The sequence below is a fragment of the Cucurbita moschata genome, unplaced genomic scaffold, assembly GCF_002738365.1.
Source record: "Cucurbita moschata cultivar Rifu unplaced genomic scaffold, Cmos_1.0 Cmo_Scf00034, whole genome shotgun sequence".
NCBI classification, from domain to species: domain Eukaryota; kingdom Viridiplantae; phylum Streptophyta; class Magnoliopsida; order Cucurbitales; family Cucurbitaceae; genus Cucurbita; species Cucurbita moschata.
Window position 1 is genome coordinate 809,066 of NW_019268550.1, and position 9,460 is coordinate 818,525.

At 36.2% G+C, this 9,460-nt stretch overlaps 2 protein-coding genes across 2 annotated transcripts; both read right to left on the minus strand.

The window, feature by feature from the left end:
* Window positions 1-42: 42 nt before the first annotated feature.
* On the minus strand, window positions 43-1,714 carry LOC111430506. The gene is made up of 2 exons (XM_023066770.1): window positions 1,218-1,714; window positions 43-1,053 (listed from the first exon to the last, which is right to left on the minus strand). Exons 1-2 carry the CDS (start codon window positions 1,635-1,637, stop codon window positions 103-105), a joined length of 1,371 nt encoding a protein of 456 aa, XP_022922538.1. The 5' UTR covers window positions 1,638-1,714; the 3' UTR covers window positions 43-102.
* A 3,904-nt stretch (window positions 1,715-5,618) lies between these two features.
* On the minus strand, window positions 5,619-8,885 carry LOC111430678 (ATP-dependent Clp protease ATP-binding subunit CLPT1, chloroplastic-like). Its single transcript, XM_023067026.1, has 6 exons — window positions 8,581-8,885; window positions 8,464-8,499; window positions 7,840-7,949; window positions 7,081-7,260; window positions 6,085-6,209; window positions 5,619-5,998 (listed from the first exon to the last, which is right to left on the minus strand). The coding sequence occupies exons 1-6, from the start codon at window positions 8,799-8,801 to the stop codon at window positions 5,966-5,968; spliced, it is 705 nt and encodes a 234-aa protein (XP_022922794.1). The 5' UTR covers window positions 8,802-8,885; the 3' UTR covers window positions 5,619-5,965.
* Window positions 8,886-9,460: the final 575 nt, after the last annotated feature.

Here is a 9,460-nt window from a genome sequence, read left to right on the forward strand (position 1 = left end):
AAAACTAAATATGTGAATAATTATGATTGAAAGTTTATAATATTTTGATCCTAATCATCATATAATTTATATACTTTGTATAATAAAAATATACAACAGACATCAAGAGGCAGTGAAATTGTTGGAGGCAAAGAAGGCCTTGGCAGTCATTTCTCTTTCAAATCTCCAAATATAATTCAACCCCACAAGCAATTCTGTAATGGCGGCTTCTGTCTTGTCTTTGTTAGCAAAATAAAGCGTCTGCAAAAGCATTACATTAGTCTTTGGTGCCATGTAATTTTGCTGCTCAAAGCTCCTTTCACTTTGCCATTTTATCATGTTCTGTGACAATGGCGACAGCCATCCCAATATCCTCCCCATTGCCTCCCTCCATTCTCCTGCCAACGACGGATCGCTCGCTATGAACCCAACCCCTCTCAACCGTGCTCTCAACGACGACCGAATGCTCTTTGGTAGCATTGAGTAAAGATCGTCTCTCGCATCCATGCCAACTAGTTGCGGAGCCTTGATCATTTTATCCATCACTATGATCAGGTTGGAGTAATGCAGGGCTAACCCCGCCGCTCCCAATGTGGTCGGGGGAGGCTTTAAAAGTTTCGAATTGGATTCAAACAATGCGTTTTTTCCATTGTCGTTTAAGTTCTTGAGCGGGTGGACAGCGGCAGAGGCGGAGAGGCTACGTGGGAGAGAAGATGGGGTTTGAGCAATACCAAAAACAACCTTAATTCTTGCTAGAGTTGTGAAAATTGAGGTTGCTAGAATTAAAATCACCGTGTCGAATGTTCTGTTCCAGAGAGATTTCTCTTTTAGATACTTTACTTCTTGTCTCTGGCATAAGATCTTGTGTCGGAGGTCGAGGATCTTTTGCTCTTTGAGAGAGATCTCTAATGGTGAACTCTTCTCTTGATCACAGAACTCTAAATTTGCCACTGCTTTTCTTAACCCAGTTTCCATAATTGAAAGCTCATTCATTTCTCTATGAAGAGCTGCAGTGAATGTAACTAATCTCTCAATCCTCTTGTTCCTACACTCCATTTCTTTCTCGCTCATAATCTGTAAATCAAAATGCAACATTCATCAATTAAAAAAAAAAAAAAAAAACCCAATTTTTAGAAACTGAAAAAAAAAAAAACAGAGAAAACTACGAAACCCATTGTTAGAAACAGAACGTGAAGATTTAGAGTAAAGATTTAGAATTTAGCTGTAATTTAACGAACCCAATTGTGAAGATCGCGGCCGGAGTCGGCGAAGTCGTGGAAGAAGCGAGGGAAGGATCGAAGATGGGCGTGGTGACATTTAATGGTCAAGCGGGAGACAGAGTTGGCGAGGAGGCGAAGATTTTCGGTCATTTCAGCGCAGGCGAGGCCGAGGAGGAACGTGTCGTCGTTAGAGACAATCTTAAGGACACCTTCGAGAGAAATAGATTCTCGGAGACGAAGAATGTTGTGGTCGGAGAGGGAGTGCCATAGATGCAAAAGCTTGGACATGAGGCCAGCAATCTCGAAGGCCAAAACGCCGAGGTTCGGCGATTTCTTAGCCGATGTGGGTTTGGTGTTGAGGATAGTTGAAGTTCGAACCACATCGAATTTGTTGGAGACGGCGGTCTTGACCTTAATTAGCCAAGTCTCGAGGGCCATATTGATTTGGTTTGGTTAATGCGGAGGAAGAAGGAATTGATAGATAGATAGATGAGATATAACAGTGGGGGAGATTTTAGGCGTTGTTAAAGCTCGTGGGCTGTTTTCATAGCCTTTTTTTTTTTTTAATTTTTTTTTAATTTTTCAAATGGTTCATGATTTCGATATTAATTAATACAAATAAAAATAGACAAAACTTTATGGAATTTCCCCTTCCCAAAGCTTTCCTACCTTTTATATCTTTTAATTATTAAATTAAATTATATGACATTTCTCCGTCTCTAACAATTATGGGATACTTGTTCTAATTTGACAAATAATGTCAGTTGTTTAGACATATGATCGAGCGAATCAGTTGAGGTCCATTGGACCAAGACCAACTTGAAATAATAATGCCAAACAATCTTATGATAATTATTTCATTTTCTGTCTCTAATTTGTATATATAAAAATAATATTTTTTTTGTTTCTCTACTCAAAATTTAAAATATTTACGTGAATAGGAATAACCGATAATTATGGAATTATGAAACCTAACACATAAATATATATATATAAAAATAAAATGTAAGGAGTGAGAGTAAGAGAAATTACAGTCACGCACGCGGGTAGCGCGTGTCGAATTTCTAAATAAAGGCTACTTTGTCTTGTAGTGGGTTCAACCCAACACACGCTTGGGATGAGCGTGGGGAGAACAATTATAGCATTCTTTTCTTTTTCTTTTTTCCTTTTTTGGGATGTGTTTTTATCAAATTTTAATACTTTTTTCTTTATCATTAAAATAATAAATAATAGTTATCTCCAAGTCGGCGAAGATTTATTTAATTTTATTTTATTTTACTTTTGCAGAGGATGTTAACTTGTCCAAAAGGAAACCGAGGACCGTGTCGTTATTGGTTTGGCTTCTTCCTTTTTTTAATTTTCATGTGTTACTCATTTTAATTATGAATTATCTCTTTAAGTTTCTTTTAAATTAATTATTACCGAATTATTACCTTGCATGCATTTCATAACCATTTGGAATATTTTTCGTTTGATTTGATTACCATTTGACGGGGGCTACAAAGGTTTGTTTTGAAAATTTGGTTAAGAATTCAAATATCTTATTACAAAAATAAATTATTTTTAGTTCGAACAAGAAAAACCGAAGATTTCAACCTCGGACCGGTTGGTTCGAGGTGTAGATGGGAATCAAAGGTTTAGTTTAATAGGTGAGAAAAGTAGTGGGTACTATAAGGTTTGTTTTTTGAGCTGTGGTTGAGCTTTTACCTATCAATGGAACAACAGTGGAAGATTTCGTTGTTGAGTTGTCGGTGAATGAATAGGCAAAACCTCCTTCAACCTCTCCTTATCTCTCTCTGCCCTTCTTTCTCTCTCTACCCTTCACCTCCTTCTCTCTCTTACCCTACCTTGTTTGTTACACATGAAATTGACTATTCAATTTGCTTTTTTACGCCTTACCCATATGAATGTGAAAGCATATAGGTTTGAAGTTCGCGTGTTACTGTTCAAATTTTGAAGTAGTGGGTGAAAATTTCGAGAAAAAATCAAATTTATATTACTAAACTTACAAGTAATTATATTATTTTTAAAAATATTGTCGAAGATTATTGAGAGTAGTTCGGGTTGAACTTTATTTAACTTAATATATAAAGAAATCTTATACAAGACCTAAATTCATCGAGGAATCAAGAATGGGGATGAGAGATTTTGTTAGAAGAATTGTGGGCAAAGGAAGGCCTCCCCCATGCATTGCCCATGTGTTTCCATTGTAAAAAACCTACCAACTTGGAAGGAGGGTCGAATAAGGCCACTTGTCGACTTGCGATTGGTTAAACTTATTGAGTTGCAAAATCTAAATGGAATCACTTTAATTAAACACACTTTGTTTTAAGCAATCTCTTGAAATTCCAAGCATGGGAGACTTTGTGTTCCTTATTGGTTCATTTAATGTTTAGTTAATTCATGGAGGTGTGTAGTAATTGACTTGTGACAAATTGCTACCCTCTTGGACTTTGGTTTTTATAATATTGAGGCCAAAACTTGTCTTTTTCTATGAATTCAAGGTACAAATTACATATATATTTTAACTATCAAATTGTATGTCGCGATGCAATACGTAAAGATATTTATAACTAAAAAAAATGTGCATAGAATGAACCAGGTAAAAAGTGGAGTATTAAAATGACAAGCTTTGAAAAAAGGGAATGAAAGAGGTTTATGTGAATAATTGGGGTTAGAGGCGTGCGGAATGATCTAGATGGAGGAGGGGTGAGGGCGTCGGCAGTGCCAAGCACGCCCACTCGCCAGCCTGCACGCACACGTTAAACATGGCTCGACAAGACAATAATAGATCATTAAGCAATTCTTCTTGTTCTTGCTTTTAGCTGCACCCAGATCATCCATAGCTAAATTTTAATCATTCTTGAATAATTAAATTACAAATTTAGTGTGTATTTACTTTTTATACTTGGATATTTTAAAATTCATTTGTATGGCGGATAATGGATTGAACTATACGCGTTGGTGCAGTATAGATGTCTTCCCGAGAGCTTTAAATGAGGAAAATAGAAGGCTATTAATTCTTTTGATCCCACCTCAAACCAACATTCATTTTGCCTCTTATTGGCATTGATAGTGACCGAAGTGTGCAACGCTAAGATTCCCACTACATTTTGACCCTAAGATTACAAAAACAATTTCTATTATTGCATATACTTTTTGGAAGATGAGGAGTAGAAGAAGGGGAGAGAGGGGCTAATCGCTATTGAACAGAAATTGAGGAGGCATTGCCCCACTTTAACAAGACATGGCCACAAAGATAATGGCCAAAAAGAAGAGACACGTTACGAACATACCCAATGACATTATGCTTCGCCATAGATATATATAAGGATGACCTAATGCGCACGTGTAGCATCATCATTTTAAGCGCACAATTATTCCCCTTACACAAGTGCTTCAGGTCCTACTCAACAAGCAAATTCTTCCTCTAATTTACCTGTTTTTAATGAAACTGTCATTTCAACTAAAACTACAAAAAGTTTAACTCATAGCTGAAATGGAAATAGTTATATGATTGTTCTTAGGGTAATGACGGTTACCTTAGAGCAACGGCGCAAGTTCAAGCCATGTTTATGCATTTTGAGCCTATATCAGCTAAGAAAATGCCACCAAAGAAACCCATTTGGGCAAAAAGGAGAAGGAAAGGAAGGAATGACAGATGGTTTCACAGAGGACGACGCAACAATCACATTCAACTTTCAGCAGAACTAATAAGAAGTCAAAAAGATGCGGTTGCTTCATGTTCCAAACTCTATCCAATCGACTAGATGCAAAGAATTAAGCACGCAAACTTGAACTGTTTAAGTTTTGGCTAGTGACTAGAAAGTGGCCAGAGACAATGCATTCACTCAATGGCTGAATCAGAATGATGCTTTTATAAACTTTGGAAATGACAAACATGGTCGTTTCTGATACATGGACCTGTTCTTACGTCGGTCCACTAACACTAAAGTTGGTCCCTTTCACCATAGCAATCATATCATATCCACTAATACCAATTCAACCAGAGTAATAGACAAGACGCTTCTCAGCTTATTCAATGAGAAACGCTGTTTAGATTGTTCATTTCAATATGTTAAACACGAGAACAAAAAGAAATAGGCAGTGGGGAAACACTTAATGGGGATCATGTTTATTAAGATATATCTAAAATGCACTCATTATCATTACATCTACATCCACTTACTCGATAATGCACTAAACTAGGAGAATATGCATAAGGGCCCAGCTTAACAATAATCTCTCAAGTCAAACAATAATTCAAATTTAAAATATTCATATCTACCGCAGTTGATCAAGTAAAGTTTGACAAATTGCTAAGACTTTTCATTACTATTCAACCCCATGTATTAAGAAACATAAATGAAACAAAGGTAAAAATTTAAATACTAAGATTGAAAAGTAATCGTGGATGGCTTGCAAAGATTAAATTAAGAATCTTATGTATTAAATATAGGGGTTATTATTCACTTTTCAGCTTGTCCAAAAAAAGCCACAGTAAGAAAACTATGCCCTGCAAGCAATTTGAGACCACTAAAATGTAGCGTAGCGTACCATACCAGCACTCCATAAGTTCGAACAATAGCCAATTCAAAATGAATCTGATAATGTTGAGCGGCAGGTGCTGATTAAACAGGCAAATCGCTATACAACCAATGGATGCACGAGGGTCCAAGTCATATGAGTTTCATTTGGGCGTTCCTTTGTGAGGATTCCATCCACGAAGATATGAAAATTGCATCACATCTTCCAACACAATCCATCTACTTATAACTGAAAGTTGCATCATTGTCCACCTGTGAACAATGAAAACGTATTGGTGGAGTATATCATCAAGTCCAGAGGGTGCTACTAATTACAAAAAAAACAACTTAAAACTTACGGTTTTTTCGATCTCTTTCGCTTTCTCACCATCAAAGCCAAGGGTGGCCAAGATCTTGCGACCTGCCGATTCCTCTGACCAAATAGCAAGAAGCAAATGACCTGTAGTTATTTCTCCAGATTGGCCTGCATATAAGACCTTAGGTTCAATCAAGGAAGACTACCACAAGCAAAAGACCTAACAAAATGCACAAAGGTGATATCGTTCTAGTCAAAATCTACAATCAAGAAGTTGAAACATACTTGTGCACATTTGTACATGCTTTGTGAACAACTAGATAATCCTTCTTCAATTAAATGGCCTAAAAGGTCGACGAAAATCTTTGCAAGCGGGTGTTTCATGCTAAATGAAAAAATGAATGCTTTACAACTAAGTCTTTATTTCGGGTAGGCAAAGACAACTTCTAATCTCTTTGATGAAAGAAGCACCAACCATGAAATTGCAGCAAGCATAGCAATTTTTTTTTTTTTTTTTTTTTTTTTAATATTGGTGTGTCCAAACCTGTTTGCGCGTACCTTGACTATTCTCAATTATTCACATGAGACAATTGTTTTACCCTGCTACATTTGATTTTGACTCGAACAATGACCACCATACTTGAACTACTCACTCTATCTAAGCCCTTGATTACTTACATAACCCTTTTGACCACTAGACTAACATACGGTAGCTAGTTGCATTAAGCATAATTCTAAAAGCATTTATTCACTTTTCTATTGTGGTAAGCATGATTGGGAAATCATTTATTCACTATCCTAGCCGTGGAAGAATTATCTGATTACTTTCCAATCAAGCTGTTAAGAAGCCTGTGATAAAAGCACGCCTAACCTCCCGTCATCTGATTTCTTTACTTTCCAATCAAGCTGTTAAGAATTATCTGATTTCTTTACAATTAAAATGCATGCATAGAGCTTTCAGTAGAAAACTCAAGTATTATCACTCGCTTTCAGGCTAAATAAGAATCAAATTGGCTGCACGAAGGAAGAATGATCTCACCGGACTTTAACTTCTCTGCAACAGCCCAATCAAGTGCCCTCTGAGCAGATTCAGTCAATGGAGGATGCTCTGGGCTGAAGAAATACATGTCAGATTTTCCAAGTAGCTTGACAGTTTCTTCTCTTACCTTGAAAAGTGTAATTCCGTTAGCCCTTAAGAATCTGGCAGCAATATTTGTTCCTGAAAAGAATATGAACAAATATATGTCGAAAAAATTAAAGATTGCAACCAAAGGGTATATGCAACTATAGTTTATCATTTCTTAATCGTATCTCCTTTTTCTGAACAAGGTTGAAAATTATCGATTAACTTCACCATGAGTACTACTAGCTATTAAGCCTAAGGACATACAAAAAGCATGCTGCCAGTAGCCCAAGGCTACTGTCAAAGATAGGTTACTCATACTCATCATCTAACAGACATGAACAGGAGCTGACATGAACATAAGCTTCCTTGTCGAATTCTTTAACATAAACTAAGTCTTTCAAAACAGTTCCGTAGTTGCACATGAGAGACATCAGATGACAATGGAAGATATCATGAAATGATGCTGGAAAGGGAAGTAGCCACATTTGAAAGTGATCATCATGTGCTAACTCCTCAGGAAATGATCTTGATTTTAGCATTATTTTCCTTAAAGAAGGGACCAAGATTCATATAGTTCCGTAATTTAACTGCATTCAACTAAACTAAATCAATAAGCAAGTCTAAATTTAAATGTAAAAAATAAATGACCTCAGAGATGGAACGACTACCAACCCTCGATTAAAATTCCCATTAACAAAGCTTCTGTGCCTGTATTTGGATATTTGAGTTTCCTTGCTTCCAATTCTGCCATTGCAAATGACTTTATTGCTCTAGCTGACCATCTTATACATAACAAATTCAACAAACAATTAACACCACTATCATTTCTGCATTAATCGACAATCTAATGTGGAAAAGGATAAGTCATATAACAAATGATTCAACAGCTATGATATGCTGACATGCTGGAAAACCAATTTGTATTGATGAGAAAAAATCGTACAACCAAAAAGAGAAAGATATGAAATCATTCAATGATGTGCATCGAGTAAGAGGTCATACATTGGCCACGCTAGATTATGGCTTAACATATCAGCAAATAGTTTCAAATGCACAAAGACAAAAATTAATTTCAAAGCTTCCAGACAGGAAATTAAAGACTAAAATTGATGTCTTAAAACTACCTGAATAATCATCATCCCACATTAAATTTCAAAACGATTAGTTAAATTAGAAAATAATATTCACGCGTTATGAAAGCAGGCAACAAAAACTCCAATTAAAACCACTTAAGCTCGACGCATGCTTCAGAACGTCTCTAATTGAATGGGGGAAAATTTGTGGGGGTAAACTTACTTGGGGAGTTTATCTGGGGAAACGCCCTCGGGTTTCCTGCAATACAAGACAAAATTTTAGCTATGAGGACTTGAAAAGGAATCAGTCGGTGAAGCAAGAGAGGCAATCAAATCTTACGAAGCCGGGAGGCTAAACGATACAGTGGCAGTGGTGGCACGGCGAGTGAACTTCGAGACGGAATGGGTGGCATTAGAACGCTTAATTGCGAGGTTGAGCTGGATTAGAGGGCTGACGGGAAGGAATAGAGTTTTGGGTTCTAAAGAGTAACAATTAGATTGAGCCGGAAGGGAACATGGGACTAGGGAAAGCGAAAGAGAATTCATGCGAGTTGCCGCCATTAGAAGCTAAGGAAAGCTCAATTTTGGAGGAGATTGAAATCAGGTCCCGAGGGAATTGATACTAACTTAAGAACAAAGATGGCTTTAGTGGGCTCTCTGCCTCTGGATAAACCTTTTGGAAGTTAAAAAAAAAAAAAAAACAAAATACAGTAACTAAAATAATATCTAAATAAAAAATAGTACTTAACCTAAGTGGATCGTGGCCAAAATAATAGTATTTTGTTTCAATAACATTTTTTAATTTTTAAATATTGCAATAATAGTTTTAGGATAAAAAAAAAATTAAAATTAAATCTAGAGGGCCGATGTTCTCCAATTTGATTCATTATATTTTAAAACATGACGGTTATAAAGAGATTTTCACACTGTTACAAAGAATATTTAGTTTTTCTTCCCAATCGACTTAGATCTCACCGTTAGTATATCAATAGAAACTATTATTTATATTTATAAACTTTGTGTTGAGGATTATTGGGAGTGAGTCGGGCATTTATTGGAAGATTATGTGTTTATAAGTAATGAATACTATTTTACTTGGAACAAGACTTTTTGAGAAACGTAAAGCAAAGTCATAAGAGTTTATGCTCAAAGTGAACAATATTATGTCGAGAGTCTGGTACAAGTTTCTCTTTGAAAGTGTGTTTTCATGATCTCTGTGG